Source organism: Cygnus olor, chromosome 8, assembly GCF_009769625.2.
Source record: "Cygnus olor isolate bCygOlo1 chromosome 8, bCygOlo1.pri.v2, whole genome shotgun sequence".
NCBI lineage: Eukaryota > Metazoa > Chordata > Aves > Anseriformes > Anatidae > Cygnus > Cygnus olor.
In genome coordinates this window covers 1,365,008-1,391,519 of record NC_049176.1, presented here as the reverse complement: position 1 = coordinate 1,391,519, position 26,512 = coordinate 1,365,008, and the positions used below count along the sequence as shown (strand labels likewise).

The 26,512-nt window shown below is 40.1% G+C and overlaps 2 protein-coding genes and 1 long non-coding RNA gene across 13 annotated transcripts in view; 2 read left to right on the top strand and 1 right to left on the bottom strand.

Annotated features, from left to right (window-relative positions):
* ABCA4 (ATP binding cassette subfamily A member 4) overlaps positions 1 to 2,931 on the top strand; it is a 76,945-nt gene extending 74,014 nt beyond the window's left edge. For both annotated transcript variants that reach the window (XM_040565611.1, XM_040565612.1), the window contains one exon: positions 492 to 2,931. In XM_040565611.1, the coding sequence (XP_040421545.1) occupies positions 492 to 611 (120 nt within the window). In that variant the 3' untranslated portion in view covers positions 612 to 2,931. The remainder of the gene's footprint in view (positions 1 to 491) is intronic.
* On the bottom strand, positions 1,659 to 26,506 carry TECR (trans-2,3-enoyl-CoA reductase). 9 transcript variants are annotated; one of them, XM_040565628.1, is made up of 14 exons: positions 26,378 to 26,506; positions 25,862 to 25,942; positions 15,129 to 15,179; positions 14,565 to 14,616; positions 14,190 to 14,234; positions 12,776 to 12,879; positions 10,671 to 10,786; positions 10,447 to 10,552; positions 6,540 to 6,612; positions 6,408 to 6,451; positions 4,911 to 4,968; positions 4,248 to 4,336; positions 3,170 to 3,215; positions 1,659 to 3,068 (listed from the first exon to the last, which is right to left on the bottom strand). In XM_040565628.1, exons 4-14 carry the CDS (start codon positions 14,578 to 14,580, stop codon positions 2,941 to 2,943), a joined length of 825 nt encoding a protein of 274 aa, XP_040421562.1. In that variant the 5' UTR covers positions 14,581 to 14,616; positions 15,129 to 15,179; positions 25,862 to 25,942; positions 26,378 to 26,506; the 3' UTR covers positions 1,659 to 2,940. The 9 variants fall into 9 exon arrangements, with proteins under 9 accessions (XP_040421562.1, XP_040421564.1, XP_040421563.1 ...); XM_040565630.1 differs by having other exon boundaries at positions 25,862 to 25,957; positions 26,378 to 26,496; XM_040565629.1 differs by lacking the exon at positions 26,378 to 26,506 and having other exon boundaries at positions 25,862 to 26,008.
* Positions 12,891 to 20,097, top strand: LOC121073991. 2 transcript variants are annotated; one of them, XR_005822043.1, is made up of 7 exons: positions 12,891 to 13,507; positions 14,826 to 14,922; positions 16,346 to 16,459; positions 17,172 to 17,397; positions 17,616 to 17,692; positions 18,735 to 18,807; positions 19,130 to 20,097. It is a non-coding gene; the product is annotated as an uncharacterized LOC121073991 (long non-coding RNA). The 2 variants fall into 2 exon arrangements; XR_005822044.1 differs by lacking the exon at positions 17,616 to 17,692.
* Positions 26,507 to 26,512: the final 6 nt, after the last annotated feature.

Here is a 26,512-nt window from a genome sequence, read left to right as displayed (position 1 = left end):
AGAGTAGAGAATTCCCTCACATCTCCTTCTCAGACAAAATTCCCAGACTCCTCATCAAGGAAGGTGGATCAGGTATGAAATCTGAAACTAATTCCCTGTGTAAATAGGTGCCAGTTGAATGCTAGTGAGACAGCATTTCCCAGATGCTAGAGTTCCCACAACCCATTCCTTCAGGAGCAAGGTCAGCTAGTCAGAATGAGGCTTGCTGAGCTAGGAATGATCTAATACTTCTTTCCATTTCATTTCAAGTAAGAGATATGACTATGTTGTGTCAGAGATGCTGATAGAGAGATGTGGTATCTAGTTAAATGTTTTTATGTCTCATCATGATTATTATACCAGAGCAATATACCAGAATCCAGTATCTCAGTTCAATACATCTTTGGATTCCCTTTTCTGTATCTTCCCTGCAGAGATGCCAGTGTACAGAGACATTCCACTAACTCACCTCAGTTGATGAGGTGGTGACATTTTCTGCTTTCCTCACACAGGTCTTTGTGAACTTTGCTAAGCAGATGGAGGATGAGGAAATTCCTTTGCATCCCCGTGCAGCTGGAGCCAGTCGAGAAGCAAAGGTGTCCCCTGCTTTGCATCAGCAAGCAGTTGCATAGACTATTCCTACTGTCACTAGCACTTAATGTGCCATACCAGAGCAGTAAAAAGTAAAACAAGACTCCTAGGCTCAGTACTATACTGATTTTTTTGTACCTTTCTGAGAACTGTGCTCACAACTCCCTAGCAACAGCAAACTTCTGCTGCTCTACCAGGAACACTGCATACAGCATGTGCTGAAAGTGTTGAAGTAAAGGCTGGTTCTTGGTTCTACAATGAAATCTTCTTCTAATGTAAAGTTCATTTAAGATACAAGAAGAGAAGTCACATTCCTCCTTGTTGACATGTAAAGAGCATTAAAAACAGTTTCTCTGTCTGGCCCTTTCAGGCTGGTAGGTTTTTCTCATTTAACTCATTTTTCATTCTTGGCAATGGAAATAGACAGTTGTCTCAGCAAAAATGAGAAGAACTCATTAAGATCTCAGACCCAGGCAAGAAATTTGCTTAAAAGAAAACATCTTACTGAAAATTATTTCATACTCACTTATCTTCAAGTTCAGAAATAGAAGCAGAATATCAAATTGGGGTTTAAAGAAAATAGAGTATGTGCAAATTGGCCCAAAGTTTAGTTTTATCATGGAGGCTTGGAAAAATATCTGTTACCAAAGAAGATCAAACTTTTCTTCTTTCCTGTAACCTGGCCCTCAAATGGGTGTGTAGTGTGAGTAAGGTATGTGTTTTGTCCGTGCTCAGGAGAATTTCAGCCAGCTTGTACTCCACACTGCACTCAGTGGGAAATCATTTGACATTTAGCTCCTTTCTCTGGTTCACAGTTAAACTAGTGGAAAATAACAGTACTGAAAAACAAATTCATAATGATGTATTGCTTCAGTTATCTAAGAAATCATTTCATTTCCAAGAAATCTCCAAGATGTGTTATACAGAAATAAAATCTGGGTCATGTATTTTTGCTTTTTTAGTTTTTTTTCTTCAATTTATCTTCTTATTTAATGAAAGTACATTCTTGCTTTGTGCTTTACAAAATATTATGAAACTTTGGCAACCACCTGTAGTCTTCCTCTTTTGCCGTAATTATTTCAACTGAATTCAATGTAAAGGCTAGAATTTATTGCATATTTCACCCTTACAAATAGCTGCAAAATCTTTCTATACATCCATTATAAATAAATTAATCATAAAACAAAACAGTATCTATGCATTCTCTTCATATTCTGAAATAGCTTCTTCAAAATGTCATTCAGATAGATTGCAATAGTCTTTTTTTTTTTTTACTAGATTTGCATAAAACCCAACTAAGTCCCACTGAACATCTTGTGAAAAAGAAAACACAGGAAGTTCAAAATGTAGCTGATTTTTTTACCCCTGGCTCTGAAAATAGGAAGGGAGCTAGCATTCTGAGGACTAGCAGCCACTTTTTGTATTTACAAAGTACATTAAAAATTATTCAGAGAATACTGACAAATAGTACAAGGTATAAGGTCCTTTAGTAACGTAAGGACTTGTTATATGAAAACAGGCCAAATATCACAGATACAGCATAGATCAGATCTTATGAATCTTATTTACTAATATGAAACTTATTTACTAGTATGCAATTTACTAATGAAGAATACTAAAACCAAAACAAACAGAAAACAAGCTTCCCCCCCAAAAATCAACAAAAGATGTTACATCTACAAATTCATCTTACTGTAGAATCATTTGGCAAATTATAGGTTAGACCCAAAACAGGTATTTGAGATATTGCCTATTTCTTTATTCTAGGAACCATTCATATTCTTTGGTAATGTTGTTTGTCACAAAGCACCTGCCCCCAGGCAGCACACTCTCTTTTTCAAGTCAAAGAAGGCAGAACATGCAACTGTCTTCAGGCCAGCTGGCCATGCTGTCTGAGCTGAGCTCTCTAGTAGTTGGCTGGTATGTCCTCGTTCCAATGTACTTACGTCACAGTCTTGTAGAGTGCCACTGCTAAATTTGGAGCTACTTTTCAGCACAGGCTTCTCAGTATCTCAGAGGCATCAGTCTAAATAGACTAGTACAGGAAAATCTAAGTCAATTGGGTTGCAGTGAACTATAGGAGCTTTTGGCTACCAAATGTGCAATGAAGCCTTACTTTCTGAAGGTGCTTCTGAGCTGAGGAATTCTTGAACGTAAAGAAGTATAGTTTTCAAATGTACACAATTTCCCTCAGCAGTGGAGATTTAACATACAACAGAATTATTTAAATTAATTCACTTATTTTTTGGCAGGAGGTTTATGAATAAAAAGATCCATCAGCTTTTTCTTCTTGAAGTTCCATGCAATATTGAAGTCAACCTTTTTTTTCTTCCTTTTTTTCCTTTCTTTTTTTTTTTTTTTTTTTTTTTTTTACAACAAAAAAGGAATAATTGGCATTCTAAGACTTGGATAATCCTTGAATTCTCGTAGGTAGGTGTAGTGTTTATCTTTTGCCCAGATTGTCATCTGAATGAAGCAAAGCAAGGTGAACAGACCCACTGGGAGGAAGAAAAAGAAAAAGATATGCTTCATACCCAGGGAAAGAACACGCTCTTGTCGCTGACAATGCTTCAGAGAGAAGTTCCAAAACTTTACTCACCTGGAACACACTGAGTCATGACAGTGAAACTGATCCATGTCCCCACCTGTTTTGGCCAAGGAAATTTAAAACATTTCTGATGACAGCATTTGCACTTATGTCTCTATTGATCAAAACCAACCTTGTCCTAGTATAGGTAAATAAAAAAGCCAAGGTCAGCCAGATCATTTTCTAATGTGAATAACCTTTAGCCAAAAAGGTGAACAGTGCCTTGTTACCACAAACAAAACCTTCATGTTTGCTTCCATACTTAATATGACAATTTTAAGCATTACAGCATAGCTTCCTTTTTCTCTGCCTAATTAGTATTTGTTACTTGTCCATCAATGGCAGGCACAGTAATTTTCTACAGCCTGAGACTTAATGCTGTTCCTATTAACATCTACTAATGACAGAATGACACTTAATCTTCACTTAAGTCAAAACCTGACACAGTCTTTCTGCACAAAAGTGAATTTTACACTCAGTTGCACTGTTTCTAACAAGTTTTGAATTGAGTTGGGAGTTTGGCTCCTGATTAAGGAATATGAAGCAATAAACCGGTTCAAGCTTCTAAACCAGACAGCACCAACACAAACGACTGTATAACTTAGGAAAATGGGGATGAAGACCTGGCAAGCATTGGCTCATACACACTACTTCTCCATTTTCTCTACTACAGTATCCTCTATTTACCTGTGCACTATCTTCTTGTACATTGTGATATTAGTTCCTGGGCTCTCTTACATTTTAAATCCATTAGATGCCCCAATCCCCTCACTGCCACACACCCTCAGTGTCGATCCCCCTATTCCTGTCTGCAAAGTTTCCACTGCTTCAAAGTGCATTTATATCTTGTCTAGCAGCTACTCTGAAGCACAGGCCCAGGTCTGTTTGGCCCATAAGTACTGCCTCAAGGGTGGACAGGAAGAACAGGTAAGTTCCTGTCTGCCATGTGGTTTCTTGGCGTTTAGAAGAGGAGGGAAAATATATTGGGCTGAACTGTTTCAGAGTTTTCTTCCATGTTTTAACATGCCAAAAGAAACGAGAACTTATCCAGCAAAACTAAAATCTTAACAGCTTGTTCGAAAATACATACCTCATAGGTATAGTTAGGGCAAGACACAAAGAAAAACAGCCACGTGAAAGGATTCTTTGTTGGATATGGGATCTTACGGGTTTTGGATCCTATAGATTAGAAAACAAATCACAAAATATTCATACTCCTAGATATATCATTTCCTATAAAGACAACCCAAATCTGCCTACTCCTGTGTCTCATCACTGTCATAGGGACAAGAAGGATGTGGAAAAACAGGATGTCCTCTGGACCCACAAGAAGGAACAGGATAACTGTGGGGAAATTCTCTGGACATTAGCAAGACATACATAACCCTTTGATCGCAGTCACACCTGTTGTGACTTATGTATGTTTTAGATGTTAGAAGTTAAAGGTGTTCTCTGTTTGTCACAGAGCTGGATTTTAATAGTCATAGTTGATAGCTGTTAAGATATTTGGCTCATGCACAAGGAGCTTTGGTCTGCACAGAGATCTTGTGCCCCTCTTCACATAAAGTCAGTGAAATTACTTTTCCTTGCTCACCAATGCGTTGCTTACACCAGCACTTCTGCACTACCCGTGTTTCCTTCTGCGCTACCTGTGTAATTGATACCCTCCAGAACCAGTCCTTTCATGAGACAGCATAACAGTGGAAGTACTGAATGGCTGGACTTAAGCGAAAAATGATAATGTAATTTTTACCATCTCTCCGGAGGTCACTAAGTGCAACATGAATGGAAAAATTTCCAGCTTCACACAGCTGCAAGAAAAGGCATGACAGTTAAAATGCACTTCTCTTCCACTTACTCTTCTTCTCTTTGTTATTTCTCAGGGTATTTAAAAAAAAGTTAAAGAAATTATTGTGTTAATATATGATTAAAAAAAGGGAGTTAATTGTAAATAACCAAGATTCCTTTCTGACAGGTGGATGGAATCTTTTTGTTCAAACATAAGACCATATTATGCTCTGTTACAGTATTTATGAGATTTGCCAACAAATGTGGACTCTCTGTCCAAAAGATCAAATTTACTTCTTATACAGTCCCCATGAGATCTAAAGGCAATAAATAAAGCAGATAAAAGTAAATCCACAAGACGCTTTCTTTATCTTTTAGCTATGTCTTAAAAAACACCAGAAAACTTGATTCGGACAGTTTTGATTTCTCAAAAGTTATCAAAATCCCAAGGAGGATATGAGTTGAGCTGTAAGTTTTCTTTTCTAGAGTATAATTGATACAAATCATGAAATGTAATTGACCCAGTTTCCTCCACTGGCTTTAAACAATGCTTCCCCAATCAGTTATGCAGAAAGTGTATTGAAACAACCCATTTATATGATTATGGATAGTCTTCAGTGTCTGCAAAGTATAACCATTAAAGCAAATGACTGGTCGTCAGACCTCCTGAGTTTTACTGTCAGCTCTTGTACATAGTTATGTAGTCTCTCTATAAAATAGGAATGGGTTACTAACTCACAGAAATTTCATACCAGGAAGCTGCTTTGAGAACCTCCAGTAATTGACCTTTAGTTTCTTCAAGCAAGTGAACAGCTGGTGTTTTAAGTGAGTTAAACATACATAGGAAAAATGGGTACATCTTTGTTGGCTGCACTAATGTTACTTCTGCACATATGGAAATGTTCCTAGGAACAGTGAGAATGAACAGACACTGTCTTAAGAATTTTGCTTTGTAAGGAAAGCTGTAAAAAATGGTCCTGAAAATGCTTGTAAGGAGCAACACCTCCTCCCCTCACCTCCATTTGCTGCTAACAGTTGTATCAAAATGAATGCCTTCCCTTGAAAATAAGCAATGTACTGTCTTAGTTGGCCAGTTCACTAAATTTTATGACCTGTTGTGATTCTTAACACTCAATGAATAGTTCACAAAAACAAACTCACTGGCTTTTACACACAGTGTCTCAAACCGATAGTTCCAGGATTCTTTTAGACTGTGAGAGATCATTTTAGCAGATCAATATCCCAGTCTTAGAATGGATACTTAATCAAAATCTTCCCTTCTGTACAAGATCACATTAAAAACTGACATGTATCTGTTCTGCATGCAGGTGGTTAGCTTTAGTAGTATGTCCCAAGTATTCTAGTTTTAAGTATCTGCTTATCCTACCCGTTACCCCACTTACACAACATAAAAAATAAACCAGCATGTTTTAGCATTTTATAAAAGGAGCAACAGACCTACCAGAAACATGATCACAGCAAAATTAATCTGTTTTTTCCCATAAGCTACAAAACAAAATGTTTACATATGGTTACCACTAATATACAGCCAATAAAGGATTTAAATCATGTTGAGGGCTTTTATGCTACTTACAAGGAGGAGTGTAAAGAGGATGATTGATGTAATAAGCAAGCCAAGCTGCAAATCCCCAGTAATACAAGCAGTTCTGAAAAACAGTTATTTTTACTTTGTTTCAGTACAATCCTCTGGGTCGGTATTCACTGCAAGGACCACTGATAACAATCAATTGGGCTGATCCTCCAAGTTGCTGATAATACAACAAAAAGTGACAACACTGGGTATGGTAAGGCAGGAGCAGACAACAGGAAATAAGAGGAAGGAAGTAGTGCTCATAGAGTAAGATTTCCTTTCAAATATCTCAGAGCTGTTAAATTTATAAACAGTTTTAGAAAGTACAATCCTACTATTGGAAACAGACTTCTCTTGTCTGACAAGCCATTTGGCCAAAGATGATGCGCCATACAGACTGTATGTTAAAGACAGACTTGTTTTGCTAACCCCTGAGACTGTGCCTAAAACCTGATTTAGGCATCGTGCTCTCTTCCTTGCTTATTTCTTTGTATTTATTTGTACAATTTTTATTTGTACAATTTATCGACATTCTTTTTCTCCTTCATCCCATTGTTTTCTTTCCTTCACATGCCTTAACCCTTCCTCCTTTAAAACATCACACCTGACCTTTCCCTCTGTCCCTTTCACCATGATATCTTTATTTTGTCCCTTTTGGTGCTGTTCTTGGCTTTCTGTGATCCAGCTTCCATTCTCTAAACTCTGATAATGAAGCTTGCACTGTACTGACTCATTCCTGACTAATTTCAAGCGCTTCATCCAAAAAAAACCCAAAACTGTTTGGTTTTTCCATTTCTGCCTATTGTGGTTTTTCTCCTTCAGTATCTTGGTGACAGGTTATCTTCTCCCTCCTTGTATGTCTGCTGGGAAGCCTTTTCTTGGCCTATTCCTCTTTTTCCTCTATGGTCTCAACTCTATGTGCCATTCTCTTACAGACAGACCTTAAGCATTCTTGACAACTCATACACCTGTCTCCCATCAGTTCAGATCTCCTCCTTTATCAAAGATAGTGCAATCATTGAACTGCCCAGAGACCTAAGACAAAATGAAGACCCTTTTGGGTATGCTGTAGTACAAACACATAATGGTTCCTTGCTCTGGGATTATATATTACTAGGTAACTGATGAGACAGAGCAAATTATTAACTAATGATTATAGATCAGGTAGGACAAGAAGGGCAAAGAGATTAAGGATCTTCCCTGTGACGACCTCCCTTTTATCCAGGAAAAGCAGCGGAGCTGGAGGAACAACTCCAGTGAGGAACAATCTAGTCAGTGTCCTACTGATAAACTACTGCTTCCTCCCTAACACTGATTTCTTCTGCCATCACCCACAATGTACTAACTGCTGTGCAAACTTAGGTAGAAATGGTTCGCTGTAATCTTGGAATGGCACCTTATGAACAACCATCCTATAACTATGAAAGCTGGCACAGGATGGGTCATATGGGAATGGATTTTAGTAAAGTTAAATAAACAAATAATTATGGCTCAGCTCCCAATAATACATGGTGTAATTAAACTGATTATTCATCCAAAGAACGTGATTGACCACAATAGTTATAAGTTATACCTCAGTTATAAGAAAAGGAGCTTTAAGATGAGTGGAGTCTGCCACTGCTAAGATCCTTAGCAGTAATACTACAAATGGCAAGCTGTCACTAGAAGCCCTTACTGCTCATACAAAAGCCTCCAGTGAGGTTCAGATAGGAGCAACAGAATATATGCAGGCTTAATGAACTCACTTGAAAGAAGGGAATTGTTTCTGTGAATCTTTCATATTCCAGATAAATAACAAAGTTTTACAATAATCTTTTATAAAGAGGTTTTGTGGATGATCAAGTTGAGATATTGCAGGAATAGTTTATTTATGAGATCTCTAAGTTTAAATATTTCTGGTTAGCATTTTCGTTTTCTCTATTCCGACTTATCATCATTCCTATGATAAACAAAACTATTTCTTCAAGTTCTGCCTACGTTTACTCATATCCAGCATGTTCCTTTCTGTTTGTGTCATTATATTATCTTCTGGTTTAAATGATATTTCTTTAGCTCTAGATGTTTTTTTTTTCCTCCAGATGTGATCACAGAAAGCAATAATATCCTGTTTTTTAACCCATGAAAATGCTGTCTAAGACCCGTCATATGACCAATCTTCGAGGAATTCCACCGGTAACCTCCCTATTAATAAAGGTATGAGAGATCCTTTTCTGGTATAACCACTATCAACTTTCCCTTAGTTAGTTCCTTTACTACCACACATTTTTTTTGTATTAATCCCTGTTTTACTCATACTGAGCCACGTATCTGAGAAATATATTATGTTAATCTATCATGAACTGCTTTTGCTGAACCCTTACTGCATTTTACTGCATCATTTATTCCCATTTCCATTTGGTGAACAAAGGATGAAAATCACAAATCTCATCAATTCCTGTCTCAGGCCTCTGCATAGTGAAACTTAAGTATCTCTTGCTAACTGAAACATTCCGTTGTGCTTGGGAAATAAGCATCTATATTTGCTTTGTACGTGATCACACACTTAAATTAAGAAGCTTTGTCTACCATCTGTGTGTGAGAGAAAAAAGGGAAGAGGACGTGATACTCTTCTGACTGGCACAATTCTGGAGTAACACCATCAAAGTCAATGAAATTATAAAAGCAAATCAAACCCAAGCACTGCTAAGCAGGGAAAACTGAGAGCAACTTTACAGATGAAAGCAAGTACCACCAACCTGAAAAGGTAGAAAAGTGATCAGAATGACTGGTACAAGTGACAATTTTAGCAACTACATTTTGTTTGGTCTGAAAGGAACTAAAAGTTGGCAAGGACCACAGTGAAAAATGAAGATTTATCACACCGTACAGATTCTTTTTCAAAGTAAAGTTGCCCATATAACTGTTGTTTAGCATGCATTAGCTACTATTGTGTGAAGAACAAGTCTTTAAGAGATCTGCTAGCCTTTTAACAATCCCTGCATTCTTCTGCTTCAGAAAACATTGACAGTAAGTTGCCAGGGAGGGTTCTTTCTGAGGGCCACTGCTCAACTACAGACCCTCACTCCATTTAGAAAGCATGAAGCCATCACCAGAACTACCAGAGCCACTGCAAAGCTGTAAGGAGCCACAAGGTAAAGCTTCAACTGCCTGGAATATTCACTGCCATAACGCAAATTCCAAGGGACTGTCTAAATGCAAAATGTTAACTACCCAAATGGTCATACTATATGTTTTTCTAGCTGTAGATGATAATCTCTTGTTTTCCTGAGTACAAAGAGCATTTTTGAATATCACTGTGTACTCTGTTGCTAACATTTTAAAATAACCACAGCCCATACAAAACCGTGCAGCTTTGCAGACAACTAGGAAATAAGGGATCTGCATCTTAAAGGCTGCCCTATGCCACAGCAGCACTGATAACATTAGGGGGTGCTCCTGGGTGAGAAGAAAATATAGAACAAACAAGTTTACTTTGCACTGGAACAATGAAAGGTAAATTAACAGTTGCTTATCAGTAAAGACAGTATGAGGTGGGGAGAGGTAAAGTGACTGTTTTTTGTTATTTGTTTTTTTAATAAAAAAAAACCAACCCTCCCAACATTGCACCTATCTGTGCTGCCTTAAAAGTTAACTTTAGTAAACCTTCACACCCAGGGAGGTAGTTGAGTGGAAAGGAAGGGAGAGCTAAAGGTCTAAAATTTTAAGAGAGCAATGAGAAAACTGTAATGTGAATAACTGTATGGCAACAAATGGGTTATAGAAATCTTTTGAAGGAACTACAGATTCATGGGTAAGATTTGCTGCACATTACTACAAACACCACGCCAAAAATCTGTGCTGCAGAGGCAGAGAATAGGTTGGCTAGGTTGGATTTGTAGGGGGGCTATGGATAGATTCTGTCACAATTTACCTTCACAATATTCCTCAGTGGCATAGTCCCATGGGAGAACCGATGAACAAATATTGTTTCAATCAACCTTTTGATGTAGTGGAAAGAATGGCAGATACATGCCAAGCTAGAAACAGCAAGACAAAAGCATTTAAGAGTGCTTAAAAAAACAAATGTGGCAAGACATTTGGAATAAGACTACAATGCTAACAAGTAATACAGCTCAAGCCTGCAAACGGACTTACTTAACTACTGGATGTGGGCTTGATGTAAACCTCTCATCCAGTCCATACACAAAAGGCATGCGGAAATAAAACAGAAAATAGATGAACAATGGACCTGTATATTCTATCAAAAACACCTGCAAAAAGAGAGAAAATAATTAGACAGCTGAATCAGATGGTGGTTCTGCTTTGGTTTCTTTATGATAAGTAATGCAGTGGGATAAACACCTCCACTGACCCAGAATGGCACTTAGAGATACAGGGAGGGAATAGCAGGTTTGGGCTTAGGCTATGAAATCAGTAGACATGCATATAAATGTTCTGCAATGTATTTGCCTCAGTTGCATACAAACAGCCATTGCCAGTGCAGCTGACACAGTATGGGTATGAAAAGCTAATCACAGCAGCCCAGAGATCATGATAACTGTGCATGCATGTTACATTTATGCAACTCTCACCCTCCTCTTGCCCTTAAAAACTATTCATTTATTTTGGGTTAAAATGAAAGTTGTTGAAGAATTTATCTTGAAGGAAATGAGCTTTCTTTCCAATGAATGAATTTTATTTAAACTGGAAACACAGTTTGCAAGTGTTCACAGGTGACCCCATCTATACGAACAGTTAGCGCAGCAGATATTCTGGAAAACAATCAATTAATTCTATACTCAGATAATCTTTCACTGGGGATGGGGGGGAAGAGGAAACTAAAGAAGCTATTTTCTAACCTAACTTCATTTCAGGTAGGAGTGTATTTCTCATGAGCATCACTTTATATTGAGGTTAGCTTTGGACCAAGCATTAACAGTTGCATTTTCCATTTTTAAAGTGAAGAAGGCAGGTCAGTACTTCATTTATGGAGAAAGAAGGGAAATTGATTGTAATTCCATCGAAGAAAACAGAACACGTCACTTTTCGAATGTGTTTAGAGTTATTTTAACTATGAGAAAACATGTTTTAATTTCAACTTCTGTAACAGAATCAGTATTTTCTGTGGCAAAGGTAGGACTTGATTGTCTTTTTTATTTGATAAAACTGAAGCATTTCTTGGCTTACATTTGAATGAACTAGTCTGAAGGGCAGGGAAAGCAGAAGGTAAAGGACGGATTATGGAATTGAAGAAGTCTGGTGTTATTTTACTGTGATATTTTAGTATATATTAATGCATGTATGTCTTGGAGTCTACATCGCCATTAGAAGTTTTGCTTGTCTTCCTGGTTTATGGCTTGTGTAATAGCTGACTTACTTATCAGCACAGCATTTAAAGTGATGATCTGAAGATTCAGTCTTGCAGATATTTAAACTTTTTTTTTTGCTTCCTGTGAATCCTTGCTATGTCATTAACACAAGATTTTAGTAATGTTTCATAGCTAGGAAATGGTAAATGTGTTGTAAATTACTGGGTACCTTTCCCTTTGTGCTGTGCTGGTTCATTGTAACTAGTGGAAAATACGTGCACCTTGGAGTTTCTGAAGAACTTTCTAGGGTTATTGGTCACCTCACTGCATAAACAGCACGCACCTGCTGAGTGAGTTGTGATGGGGCTTGCCTTTGAGCTAAGAGAGTATATGTGAGGTCTTTGTGGATGGCTTCTAACACTGCAGAAATGATCAGCTGTCATTAGCCTGGCATTAGCATCCTGGGACGCAGCCACATGCAGACAGCTAACTCATTTTACTTTCATGCATTTTCCTGCTGAAGTCAGTTCAGTTACTGACAGGTAAGTTGCTCACATGCCTCTTTGCAGAACAAACTCTGAGTATAATCCTGATTTTTTCAGGAGAGTTACACAGGCCCTCTGAAGCAGATCCCCAAAGGCATTTAGATACCTAGTTCCTAGTGATTTTGCAGTAGACATCTAAATCCCTTTGAGAACTTGCACCTTAGTTCAGTACAACCAAACTACCCTGTAGCAAGTTTCCCACTGCTGCTCTCCCAGGGAGCTAGACATTCAGAATATTTTGTTGCTGCTTTCCCTGGTTAAATGAACTGAAGCGATGAGGATTCATTGCCTGCATCCACTATCAGAGCAGACCATGCAGAAATATTGTAGAGAGACAAAAAGTGATATAAGGATTAATTATGGAGAAATAGCCATTAAAATGGCTCAGATTTGACACATAGCTCACCGTAGTCCATCCTATCTGTGGCCCTAAATCTTTAAAGTATAAGGTAGCAGTTGTGCCAACAGGGAGGTGCTGCAGGATTTCCTCATCCCTCAGGGACTTTCCTTCTGAGAAGGAAAGAGGTAATTACATCTCAGTGAAATTCAAGTCAATTTTGCCAGCATGCTAGCTTTATATTGTGCTTTTATCCATCTGTGAGATTCTTTGACCTGACATGGGTTTATTGGAATCTAAATAAAACAAACAAACAAACAAAAAAGACTAAGAATGCTTATCCTTAATTTTGATTTATCCCTATAATCATATGTAAGCCTAGATCCTCTATTCAGGATCTCTCTAGTCAGGAGAATTTCCGATCCTATCTGCCTAGTCCAGTAGACTTGCTTCATCACTGCTACAGTAGAATTTGCTGATGGGTCACTGTCCATTAATACAGTTCACTGACCTCGTAGTCAGCTGCACCTCCATCTTTCTCTTCCCTGCTTCTCACTGCTCATCGCCAGACACAAGGAAGCGGTAACAAGCTAGGACTGCAAGGCCCTCCTACGGAGGTCTTCATTGCCTCCTTTTTTTCCAAAGCTAGGACGTGATTCCACAGGAACTGAGCTGGTGATCAAGTTTTTAATGCCTGGATTTCAGGGAATCGCAAGAAGGCCGGCATTTTCTCATGACAAGTCTCACAACAGAAACTCATGGAGCAATCTAGCAATGTAGATCTTAGAAGAAGGAAACAAGGTACTCATACGCCTGTTCTTCATGGACAGATTCTACACAATGAATTAATCTTCACCAGCATAATTCTAAGGGAATATATAAATTATGCTTACTAGAAGCAAAAGAACAAAGTGCTACATTTTATACTGAATGCTAAGATGAATTAGCACAGTTTGGCGATTGGACTTTCTTTTGTGCACCCAGACCACGTACTGAGGCTTCTAGCAGTGATGCCTGCAACTATGCTAATCAAGTCAGTCAGCTGGCATCAGCTTTGTCAGCAAATCCTACATTCACAGCAATGTGTTTTACATTAGCTTACCTCAAAGGAACTGTAATTCCTGTCTGAGAGCAGAGGATTATGTGAATTGATAGCTGTAACTCAGTTCTTTTTAGTACTCCCAGCTGAGCATCACTATGGGAATCATTTCACTGCAGCTAAGGGAAGTTAGAGTCTAGATTCTGTGCTGCCTTTAAAGCAAAGGTGCTCAGTAGTTAGAAAGTGCATTGGAAAAATGTTCAGACTCCTGAGTTAATTACCAAGCGCCAAACAGATGGATGGAACTCTTTTCAATACTTTCAAAGAATTTAATTTGTTCTCGATTCATTTCAGTCTTCATGGAGCTAATACCCGTGCAAAGTACACCTTTTACACAAGGCCCCTGCTCAGAGCTTTATTACTCTAGTCCTCACAGGTACTTACTTGGATCAAGTTTTATCGACTGTCTTGCTGGATACCACCGAGGATCTGTAAGACCATACAGAATTTTGTGATATGCAATATTTGTTTTAGATTACCCACGGTTACAATAAATGCAACATAACAGAGTATGATTTTTTGAAGATTTTTAGGAATATTCATTTAACATGAATACCTGTGAGAAATTATGCAGCAGGAAAAATACAAAGGTGTATCAGGATAGTATAAAAATGGTATTGAAACCTCACTGTGATCACATTCATGTGCAAATTACTTAGCATTATGTGTGTGTGCATCATGTTTCAAGTTCATAAGTTTCTCTTATTTATATACTGGATATTCTGATGTGATACAAACTGTTGCAAAAGTTATACTCACATAATTTATGGAACATCAATCTTATCTCCCTAATTGTAGCATTTGGTTCCACCTAGACAAAAAATAATTCATATATATAGATATATATGTAAGATATGCACGTTTTGAAAGACAGCTATTAGGTGTAAGGCTATTCATGTAGAAATGTGACTCAAACAACAAACAATGTAACTTTCTTAGATATAGCTAGGATTGGTATGGATGATTCCAAGTATTTCTTACAGGAAAATGGGAGGACCTAATTTGTGGCATCTGTTTCAGAGGCAGTTACAGTGGCAGTGATCAAGAGTTACTACAGCAGCATTGACAGTTTGATGGCTTATGAGTGAGTAAGGTACAACTGGCACCATATAGAGAAGTGAGTGAAGTTGTGCTATTTGCCCAAGGCTCCTTTGTGAAAAGGGTTGAAGTGCTCTGTAGTGAGTATGAAGTACGCATAGCTGTTGCCTCTCCAATGGCCAAAAATGGCTATTGAAATACTTCTCACAAACACTAAGTTTACTTTAAAAAACATTAGTAATTTTAAAATAGACACGTAGCATTTTGAACAGATTTTTGTTTTACCTTATCTAGGAAGCATAGCTGTTCCTTTGTCTTCCAGTCAAGGATTTCCACCTGATAGGATACAAAATTATAATTATTATTGCCTACATAATCTCTAAACTCTTGGTTGATTCTCAATTTTGCAGTCATTATTCAGAATGAGACACATTTTTCCTCTGACCTATGGACTGTGTTAAAAACAGTTCTGATGTGTTCAAGAGACAGCTTTAATCATTGACGGGTTCTCAAAGCACTCAACTTGTGAAAAAATAGCACTCTTGCCAAATAAATTGTCTTCCTGGATAAATTCAGAAGCAGAAGCAGCTAACTGATCGAAACACACATTCTGGGGTGTTTTGTTATGCTAGAATAAAAGGAACAAATAAGGGACAGAGAAGTTTCATGGTAATCACTAAGGAACAAGTTTATCTTCAGAACTGTTCTGATTTATAAAACTAGAAAGGCAATTTGAGAAAAAAAAAGTAAATGTGTATATACATGCATGCAAGCAAGTATTTTGAGTACATAGAGCATAAAGATTACTGTACATTGTTCCCAGAATGTGTGTTAATTATAAAGAGAGTGGAAAACATCGAAAGACATAATGGACAAATGCAGCTAAAGATGTGGACTTCGTATATCATTGAGAGGTTGTTATAGGAATATTCAATGTTACTCTTGCCTCTCAGATCACCCATACTAGAAACTATGTATTAGCATTTTATCTTCCAAGTGGTGGTTTAATTGCAGCTCTGTATTGGACAAAGTGGATTATTTTCATGATCAAATGACATTTTGGCAAAAGGTTTTGATTTTAATTAACAGCCAAGCAGAAAAGTCCCCAGATGTTTCAAAGCCAAGTTGCAGCAGACTAGCAAAACTTACGATATAGTTCTTGTGTTTTAATTTGTTCTCATCAAACACTTGGTAATGGAACTTTAAGGTACAGCTAAGACTGAAAGTTCAAAGCTTATCTGTCACAGTCACAAATGACTGGGACTATCATTACTCAGTTGGTTTTTTTTTTTTTTTTAAATAAATGTCTAATGTTAATTATGATTGGTATTAACTGACCAAGGGGACAGATTAACAGTAGACTTTAAATATGATTCCCTACTAAAAATAGGAGTCACAGTCCAGTATCTTTCTAACAGGATATCTTTGAAGAGATGACTTGGTTAGAGTATCTTATTTCCTTCTTTTACTTGTCCCAAACTATTCTTTATCTGTTGGCGTAGCAATGAAGCACTTCAGCTCCAGCCAGAAGTATCCAATCTGATCCCTACAAGGGACACTAATGCAGTAGTATTTTCTACCTGTGCATTGTAAGCTGTCAAGGGGCATCAAGGGAGGTAAGCACTTTTCCTCCTTTGCAATGCATAATGCATGTGTGCCAGATTATTGTGTTATTACATATTTCTACCTATCTCCTTTAGAAATAATATAAAGTACAAGTTTTACTGTCTCTCTGGGAGATCACTGTGGGAAAGCAAATGAAGTGGATTCCTCTTCTCTGGGATGCTGAACTACAGCATTCTGACTCTTGCAGCCCCAGAACAGGTACTGTGGGGACAGTAAATATTTTTTTGTCATTTCTGATGCTGAGTTGTCACAAGGGTTATTGAAACCTTCCATGTATTTCAAAGCTCTTGTATCAAAGAACACCACTGGGCAGCCCTACAGACTGCAGCAGCAACCAGTTTAGAAGCCTCCTTCCCATTCCATACCCACTCCCAGCATATACATATTGGATCAGAATCCACCCACTCCACTCTGCCCTGGAAGTTTTAGTCTCTGGTCTTTAGTGTCTGCATTAGAAAAATCCTCTCCAGGCCAATTACAGAGTAATTTGGATATCTGTTCTGCTACCTATCCTCTTTTAATTGGGTTATTCTTGTTATGCACAAGGCCAGACAGAAAATTACAGAACATCTGCTTTTGCTCTGTGGTTTTCTTGGGAGTAGCCGTATTAAAATGTAGGTATTTCTGTGAACCACTGGAATCAGTGTGGAAAATAACCAAATCATCCACCATCTTCTGTATTGCTATTTGGTTCTGTTCCAGCATGTTGCTTTCAAGTGCCAAACTGGCATACCTTCCTGTACTAGCCCTTTTCTTCAAAAACCTACAAAGATGTAGATGTGATGATTCAGACTTCTGAAGGTGCACAACGACAGTGGTGAGTGGTAAGGTCACCAGCTGCAATATGGGAAATTCCCATCAAATACGAGGAAATGACAAAAATTGGAAGAGACTGCTTAGAGGGGATGTGGAATCTCCATCCTTGGAGGTATTTGAACCTGGACTGGGCAAGCCCACGTGCAGTCTGATGTAGTTGCATCTGCTTTGAGCAGTAGTTCAGCTACATGACTTTCAGAAGTCCCTTGCAACCTAAATTATTCAATGATTCTGTATTTTTGAACACTCATTCCTGAACTTCAAACATTTTAGTTACCATCAGTTACATTCAAGATCTAAGCAAATATAACACATGCTTTCCCTTTTCAGAAAGAGGGACACAAGAACACTGCTGTAGATTCCATTCCAGCTCATAGAAATCTGTGCAACGACAGAGTGAAAGCAAGGTGACCATTTCCTCTAATTATCATGCCTCGTATCTGTGACAGAACGTCCCCACCATGGTTAGCAGTTCCCTGCATAAGAGCCAGAAAAGACTGATCCAAGCTAAGAAATGTTATCTTTTCTGAACATAACGGCCAATGGCATGAACCCACCTAGCACTGAACACAGTGTTTCCAGTCCTCAGGCACAGCACCAAGTCAGTTAATGTACTGGTTGGCAACAGTCTTTAGATAGCAATCTGTTCTTGGAACACTTACTGATGGGTATCATCCCTTTTAAACATAAATTGTTTGGCTCAGAGCATTTTAATTTCTGAGTGTTTTCAAAGCATTTAGCACAATAGGACACTGACAGTCAGTTTGCACTAGTGCGGTATGACTTGCAGTCCACTTATTTGGTGATTTTTTGATAGGCATTTTAAATTACAGCTTCTCAAAAACTACTTTGAATAGAATGTAAGCAATAGGCAGATTTGTGCAAGATAGCTGAAAGTTAAAACTCTTCTAGAAGTGACTACAAATACATACCTTCAATGTTTAGGAGACAAACTTGTTCTCATGCATAAGGAGCAAAGATTGATAATGTCTTTAAAGACAGAGAAAATCTCTTAATTATTGTTTAGAACAGGTCAAGAGCAAAGAATAATCAATTTATAATAAATGCAGAAAAATTAATTGCAACGGTTAAACTTCTATTCAGAAGGGTGGAAAATTTATTCACCGGGGAAAAATGGTTGAGCAAAGTGTTAAATTTTTTTAGATAGGGTGCCTTTAATGGGATTACAAAAATACAGTAGATCAAATCCACCCAGTTTAAGGCTGTTTCAGATGCTCAAGCATCAACAGATCTTCAAAAATGATGTGGTAACTGTAATGGAAATACAGACACATCACGTTTGTACATCTTGGAAGTTATATTTGCAGCCATTTGTACTCAGCAGATTCAGTAAACTCTAGCTTAGTGAGATTTTTTGAACACTGACATAAGCATATATTGTATCGATTTCTTTTTAAATTACTCAGAAAAAAAATGCTTATTTTACAGTCTTGGAACCAACCAGCCCAAGAAAGAGCAATGCAGAATGAATTAATTCTCCCTGAGCTACTGGACTGCTTACGTAAGTCAGGTTCCTGTAATTTAACCATTAGAAAAGTCAGTGGTTGCTATAGTTCTAATTAAATCTTTCTGAACATTTAAATTTTCCAATGGAATTAGTAATTTTCTCTATTCCCTTAGACTTTTCTTGAATACTGTGTTGTTCCTGAAAGAAGCAAGCATGCCTTAGTGTGGTCTCCCACTAGGGCATATCAGGAATAACGTTCTTGAAGTCAATAAAGTTAAGCCAAAGGGAAATTGCTGTAACTGTAGTTACACTGAAAAACTGTGTTTGTGCTGCTGCTGCTACAACTGACTTTCAGTCTGAAACTTGCCTTGCATAGGAATGTACAAACCATTGCAGAGGATGAGTCTAAGGATCCATCCAGAATGGTACCTTTCTTTCTGATACAGCCAACAGCAGGTGACTCACAGGAACAAAACACGGCAAAAATGTAGTCAATGTGGGGAGGAGAGAAGACATACAGATTGAGATTTTCCTGCAGCAGAAGTGCTGCCTTTGTGTTTATTAGCTTTTTGTGAATTTTTCTTCAATTACTTCTTCCACTTGCCTTTTAAACCTGTGTAAACTTTTAGCATTCACAGTGTCTTTAGGTGAGGAGTCCCACAACTTAACTACATGCTATGTGAGAAAGTTTCTGAGCAGAACCAAGGCAAATGCTTAACCACAAAACCAAATTTCATCATCTTTCCTGTGGAGGGCTATACTTTTTTCTGTAATTAGTTCAGCTATGTAAAGCCTTACCTTTCTGAAGTAAATAGCTCACATTTCATGAAACTAGAATCTTATTACATGATTTCACCAAGTATTAAAAAAGCAGATTGTGATACCCATACTCACAAAGTTTCACACAATTAAATTTCACTTTTGTAAAAATCAGATGTCTAACATTTAAAGGTTCACAAGACATACACCAGGTGTTTACTCATCAGCCTCTTAAGTTCTGCTCCTACGTATGCCTGAGAACCATCATCTGGACTACACTGAAACTCAGTATATTTTTATTTCTTCCACCTGTTAGAGGTTTGTACGTTAGAGGTTATCACAATGAATTCTGGCTCCTGAAAGCCTATGAAAGCTTTCCAGCTTTTGCTAGCATGGCATCTTCCATGAGGATACACAGGATGGGAAAGTAACCAGCACCAGTTAATTCTGACTCAGTGGGTATTTACTTGCATTGGCTAGCACAGCTGCCAATTTCCCAGTCATGCTGAAGACTCACATCATTCACCAAGTATCACTGTCACTATTAAGCAAATTGGAGTGCTTCCATCTGTGAACCTAAGCCAGCTTTGACGCAATACTAAGTAGACATCCAGGTTTTTCAGTGGCACCTCATAGCCTTTTCAATGTACAAAGGAGACTATTCATAGCTCAGGGCTCTAGTTCATCGTGATTATTTTCTGCAATGAGAATATTCAGGTAGAAGAGGTTTATAAATGCTCTGTGCAAATCAGCACTGTGATTTGCGGTGTTGAACTTTGGTATCTATAGTTCCATTACTACTCTTCATGGATCATTTGGTGTATGGATGTCAAAATGTACATCCAGGGTGTGCTTTCAACATGGAATTGAAGAGACTGAAGAAAGATTTTTTCCTTTCAATTATTTATGTATTTTTCCCTAGGGGTATTAAGGTTGGGTCTGCTGTCTTTTCACAAGGCAAGAAAAGAAGAAGCTGTAGGAAGCCTGTAGCCCTTATACTGATGGGTGAACTCACAATAGTTGTATTTACTTTTTAAAATATACTCTAAAGCAGTCCATTATTTTCTCTAAACAAGTCTTTTGATTTCAAATGTAGCCTTCAAATCCTAAGTGGCTCCAGGTACTCCCTGCCAAGTAATGTTTTATTGTCACATTTCCCTGTACAAAATTAAGTTTCTCTCTTGCCACAGAGAAAAAGGACAAATTGCCTGTCTTTTAAGCGAAGCAGCACAAATGACTGTACAAAGTGTTGTTAAGTGTATGGAGAAGTGGTGAGGGAAAAGAAAGGGAGAATGTTTTTCCCCATCTTCTCAGTTCTGTGATAATTTTATGTGTTACTTGTGAAAACAGAGCAGACATTTTCAAATAGCTGGGCAGTTTTTGGCAGTCTCCCTTTAAATGACCGTTCAAACATCTCATATATGGCCTTGTCTTGCTCAGGTTGCTCTTGGAGTATACAGAATCTTAAAATCCTCTGCAGTCCTGCTTTTGGCACTTGTTCTCAGTGTTTCTACTTGATGAGGCTTTAGACAGCATAGCTCTGAGTGGGAGAAACCTTTGTAACAGGAGCTGTGACATCTCAGCAATGCCAATGAGGCAGCAGCCATCCCCCTTGCATTCAGAAGGTTTTCATCACAGTCAGAAGAGGGAGAAACTTTAAATGCCAGCAAGGAGGGGGGCACTACGTTATAGCTTTTAGACTGTACTGCATATGTCAGCTCAATCTATCCTCAGGGAACGAAGATTCCAAAACATTTTGGGTTAGCACAGCTTACAAAAGGCACTCCCCATCCAAACCAGTTAAGGAAGCAAAATTATAACTGAAGCTCTTATGGCATTAGTTTTCTGCAATGTGAGTGTGTTTGCTCAAGCGTATTTCCTCTAGGAAGACACAGGGACATACTATTTTCTTTATATGAAATGCTTTTGAAGACTTAAACCTATCAAGTAGAAAAAAGGGTAGAATTCATTAGCCTAACTTCAGAGCTCTGCACTACAGACATTTACATCTGAGCATGTCATATAAACACCCTTTGTAGGGAAAGGAGAAAAGCTGGCACTTTTAGGATAAGCTTCATCATAAGCTTTGAAACACATCTAAACTAGGTCAGAAGAGTTGTTTTCTAATACATTGAGAGAAATGAGCACTCCTAGAGACTATCAGTTATCTCGATACCAGTCTCTACCGTAGACCTCTAAATTCTGGGAGGTGAATCTCAAATTATCAGGTGCAGTCCTTTCAGGTATGCACATATCTTTAAACAGTAGCTGTTCTTGCCAGGCTTCTCCTGAGCAATTAGTGATAAAACAGCTGCGAGGTGAAATTAGAAACATACCGGTGCCCAAAGTAAATAAAACCCATTCTAGCCTTATTGCAGAACAAGAAATGTACAGACAGTCACCTAGACACGGGTCTAGGAGTTCAGGGACCTGACTACATATGATAAGTAGGGGGAAATCACTCAGCCACTCTGGATTTTTGGTGGTTGATCCATTAGGTCCAGCACACTTTGGCTTAATTAGTTGTTGCTCATAATTTTTGGTACTTAAGTTTGAACACAACCTATTCAAACTAATTAGTTAAAGGTGATTCCAAAGCTGCACCTGCCTTTACTGGCTTCTTAGAAGTCACTCTAATACAATGTTGCCTATTTTTGAAGTATTTCTGCCCTTAGCAGAAATGAGGAAGACTCTCATTCAAGGAAGAGAATTAACAGCTGGTGTCTGAGCACTCACAGTCAGACTGCTGTTCTTGTCCATCTTTTTGTTGGTCCATTCACATTTTATTCATGATTAGGGGAAAGGACCTTCCTACATATTCAGTATGAAATGGATTGTAGAATCACAGAATCAATCGGGTTGGAAAAGACCTCTAAGATCACCTAGTCCAACCTTTAACCTTGTACTGACAAGTCCACCACTAAACAATGCTACTAAGTTCTCTATCTACACATTTCTTGAAGACCTCCAGGGATGGTGACTCAACCACTTCCCTGGGCAGCCTGTCCTAATGCCACACAACCCTTTCAGTAAAGAAATTTCTCCTAATATCCAACCTAAACCTCCCCAGGCACAACTTGAGAACATTTACCCTTGTCTTATCACTTGGTGCTTGGGAAAAGAGCCCTTGCTACAACCTCCTTTAAGGTAACTGTAAAGTACAAGAAAGTTTCTCCTGAGCCTTCTCTTCTCCAAGAGAAACCCCAGTTCCCTCAATTGCTCCTTGTAAGACTTGTGCTCCAGACCCTTCACCAGCTTCGCAGCCCTTCTCTGGACATGCTCCAGCACAATATCCTTCTTGTAGTGAGGGGCCCAAAACTGAACACAATATTCATGGTGCAGTTAGGTACTAGGCATGATAAAATGCGCAAAAAAAAAAAAAAAAATCAACAAAAGAGAAAGAAGCATTCCACCAATAAACCTCCATTAAACTTGTAATAGTCATATTAGAAAAAATTTAGACAGCAACAGTTTGGTGTTTGCAAAGTGCTTTGTTATTCTTACATAGACGTACCACAGAAAAGCAATAAAGGGTAAATGGCTCTGACACGTACACGGAAAAGCACAGAATTGCAGACTAACCCAAAGCAGGGAACATTAATGTTTGTAATATCAATAGAGATTTTTTTCCCTTTAGGAAGTCTTGGGAAAGGTGCGACATTTACTATCTCTCCTTTCCTAACTTAGGTTTTTTCTCCTTTCATAACTTAGTTTTGAATGTATGGTGAGGAGATGCAGTTCAGCATGCTAAGCTGTCTTGAATTTATAACAGAAAGCAAGTCAGTGGGGAGAACAGTGCTGAAAGCGATATGCAGCAGCACTGCTTAGTACTACCTAAGCTGTCTTTGTCCACATCCCACACCCTGAGTCTGCTCACACACACACTGGCAAATCTGTTTCCACACATTATCTGCTGTACAGAGAAAAGGACTAAGACATATGAGGCTGACTTGTAAATAAATTCATGAGACATTCTGAATTTGGATTAGTGTTGCTTAGACACAGAATATCAATTAAAGACACAAAAGATCTGGATCTGCTGCTGTTGTTCTGCCTAGTGAGGTAGAGCACACATCATTCCACTTTCTCATGTTTCTTCATCTGTAAAATTAGGTAGTAATTATGTCCATGCTTTTGAGGTCTTCTAGTAATGAGTGCTATAAAGAAGTTCAGTACAACTGGAGCAGAAGAGCAAACCTGCCAACCAGACAATGACTGGAAATGTTTAGAGGGGTATTACACATGTGCCTGATCCTGCATTTGGATATCACAGGACCTTGGGACAGTGATAGAAATGCAGGAGGCAGTGAAAAGCACGGTCATTTCTCCTAAAAAAAAAAACAAAAACAAAAACAAAACACAGGGAAGCGAGTATTGCAGGGGAAAAGGCACTGCAGGTGCCTACCACACACCCACAATGGCTAGAGTCAGCTTAATTTGCGGAAGCGTTAGTGACATCCAAAAAGCTCTCATAGCTTTGAAAAGCAACATCTGAACTTTTTGGTCATGGTAAGTAACTACAAAAGCAGTTTTGTTTCTGATTTCTTTTAGACTCTGTTAATGTTATAGTAACAGTTGTTTTGTATTTTGCACGGGGAAAAAAACGCATTCAATTTTAGGTGAGTTTTGTGCTGGAGAAAATGAAATGTAAACCTGCAGAAACATAGTTAGGATTGCCACCGGTAGGCTAGCACCAACCTCTTTGGGTAACACAAGCCACTCTTAAGAGATTTTGCATTAGCCAACATAATTCCAGCAGAGTTGGTGGGGCTGTTTATGTAAGCGGATCCTCGCCCGTCCCGCTCCCCAGGTGCATGTCACTCCGCACTTGCAGCGTGCACAGGGAGCCAGGGGCCCCAACCCCTTGCGGCCGCGCCAGGCTGCGCTCCTCTGAGCCCCGCCGCGGTGCCGAGCCGAGCCGGGCCGAGCCGAGCCGGGCCGCCCACCGGCACGGTCCTGCCCCAAGCCGGGCCACCAGGTGCCCAGAACATTCCTCGTCCGGCCGAGGCGCGCCGCCAGCGCCGCCCCGCAGACCTCAAGGAGCCCGGAGCCCCGGGGCACCGCTCGGGTATCCCCGTCGCAGGCCGCCCCCTCGCTCCGGCGCCCCCCCGGCTCCCGGCGCCCCCCCGGCTCCCGGCGCTCCCCTCCCGCTCCCGCCGCCCCGCTCCCCCCGGCCGCCCGCACCCACCTCGAAGAAGCCGGCTCTGCCGCCCATCCTGCGGGCCACCGCCTCCCGCCGCCGCGGCACCCCCCCGGCCCCGCCCCGCCCCGCTCAGCCGGCGCCCGGCCCCCGCGGCGGGGCTCCGGCCCCGCCCGGCCCCCCCCGGCCGCCCCGCCCCGCCCCGGCCCGGTGTGGGCGAGCCGCTGGGCCCTGGGCGGCAGCAGCACCGCGGGGCGCCGGTAGCAAAGCGTCCTGCAGCCTTCAAACACGGGGAAAAGCAGGTTCAGAGCCACGACTCGGCGGCGTTTGATTCGAAAGGGCGCTTTATTTTTCTTTGAGAGGCACGGGGGTACTGCAGGAGATCAGTGTTTCATGGTGTGTGCCGATCAGAGGTAGAGAAATGAGATAACCAGCAAAACCCACAACTGATCAACAGCCAGAAAACACCCTCCTTTCTTTTTCTGCTAGCGTACCTCGTGTTTCTGTGTGATTTGACAGACAGCAGACCTGGGCTGGGTCCCTTCTTCTGTGACGTGCTCCCATTGCTGTCAGAATTAAGCTCATAGCATAAAGCAGTACAGAGGCTGGTATTGTTTTTTCCTCCAACTAGTATTTATTCCATTATCCTCTTGTGAGAGCTAAAGTAATTAAACATTAGTGGATTCTACCTGCTATAAAGAAACATTGCTTTTTTATGGCTCTAAGTTTCCATTATACAGAAAGGTTTATGCCATGCGCTCTTTGGAAGCCCTCTGCTAACCCCAAATTTTATCTGCTTCCATAGGATTATAACCATCAAAGCTTCTTAAACAAAATATTGAAGAATAAATTTCAGATGTACAAAGCATGAGGCCCCTACTAGCAAGCCTGAGGGCGGATCAGAAACACCCAATGGGACAGAATTTACTACCGGTGTGAAGACAGGCTGAAAGTGTGTGAAGGTGTGTGCTCCTTTTCAAGGCAATTACGTGTTTGGATGGTTAGTGCTGGGATCTGGTTAGACCTTCTGGATTTTTATGTTAAACAGAATTACTGCCTTTCTAAAGAAGCAGACGTTCTTTTGGTATATTTGTCTTCCAAATGGCCTGCATTCATATACTGAGGAAAACTATCTCCAATATGTGAAAGTGATCAAGGTAAATACAGAAAAGCAACCAGAACACAAATATAAAAGCCATTTAAGCTAACCTTCTATCAGAAAGTTCTTGGACAGTACTTCAGACCAACAGGTCGTGCAAACGGCCCCTCCGTATCGGCGTGGCGTACCACCTGGAGAAGGAAAACCTGTAACAGACCATTCGAATTCCAGTGCTGACAACATTGCAACCTACAGCCTCATGCTCCCCTGAACCTCACTTACAGATCCCCCCTTCTGAATCTGTAGCACAGAAGGACTTTAGCGCTCAGGGTCCATCATCCCAGAAGAAACCCAGCCTTGGACAAAAAAACCCCAAGCCGTAATCCTTCAGGCTTCACCCAGCTGGAGCAAGGTAGCGAGGTTTGATCAAACCTCGGGTTTGATGAAGTAAGCGCTCGGCTCCCTGCGCGGGCCTGGCAGCCCACCCCCTGGCAGCCCACCCCCTGGCAGCCACCATTCGTCACTTACGGCGCCGCGACCACACTAGCACAGGTTGGGCCGCTTCAGTGACTCCACGGCGCAGCCCAAGCGGCGGTGCCGGGCAGGGGCCGCGCTCGGGGACCTACCTCGGCCGCCCTCCCGCAGGACCGGGCCCTTCCCGGGCTGGGCCGGGGCCTCCCGGGGCCTCCGTTCCCCCGTGGCCTCGCGGGACTCCGCGTCCCGGCCGCCCCCAGCGCCCAGGGGGCGCTGCCGCTGAGGGC

Bases quoted from the DNA above. Each gene is read 5' to 3' on its own strand.
- TECR (XM_040565626.1), bottom strand. From the start codon at position 24,727: ATGGGCGGCAGAGCCGGCTTCTTCGAG. The intron at 14,617-15,128 runs GTAAAACAAAAA...TTTTTTGTCTAG, and splicing joins AGCTATGCTTCCTAGATAAG to GTGGAACCAAATGCTACAAT. The intron at 12,880-14,189 runs GTAAGTACCTGT...TTTCCTTCTCAG, and splicing joins GTCGATAAAACTTGATCCAA to AAGGAAAGTCCCTGAGGGAT.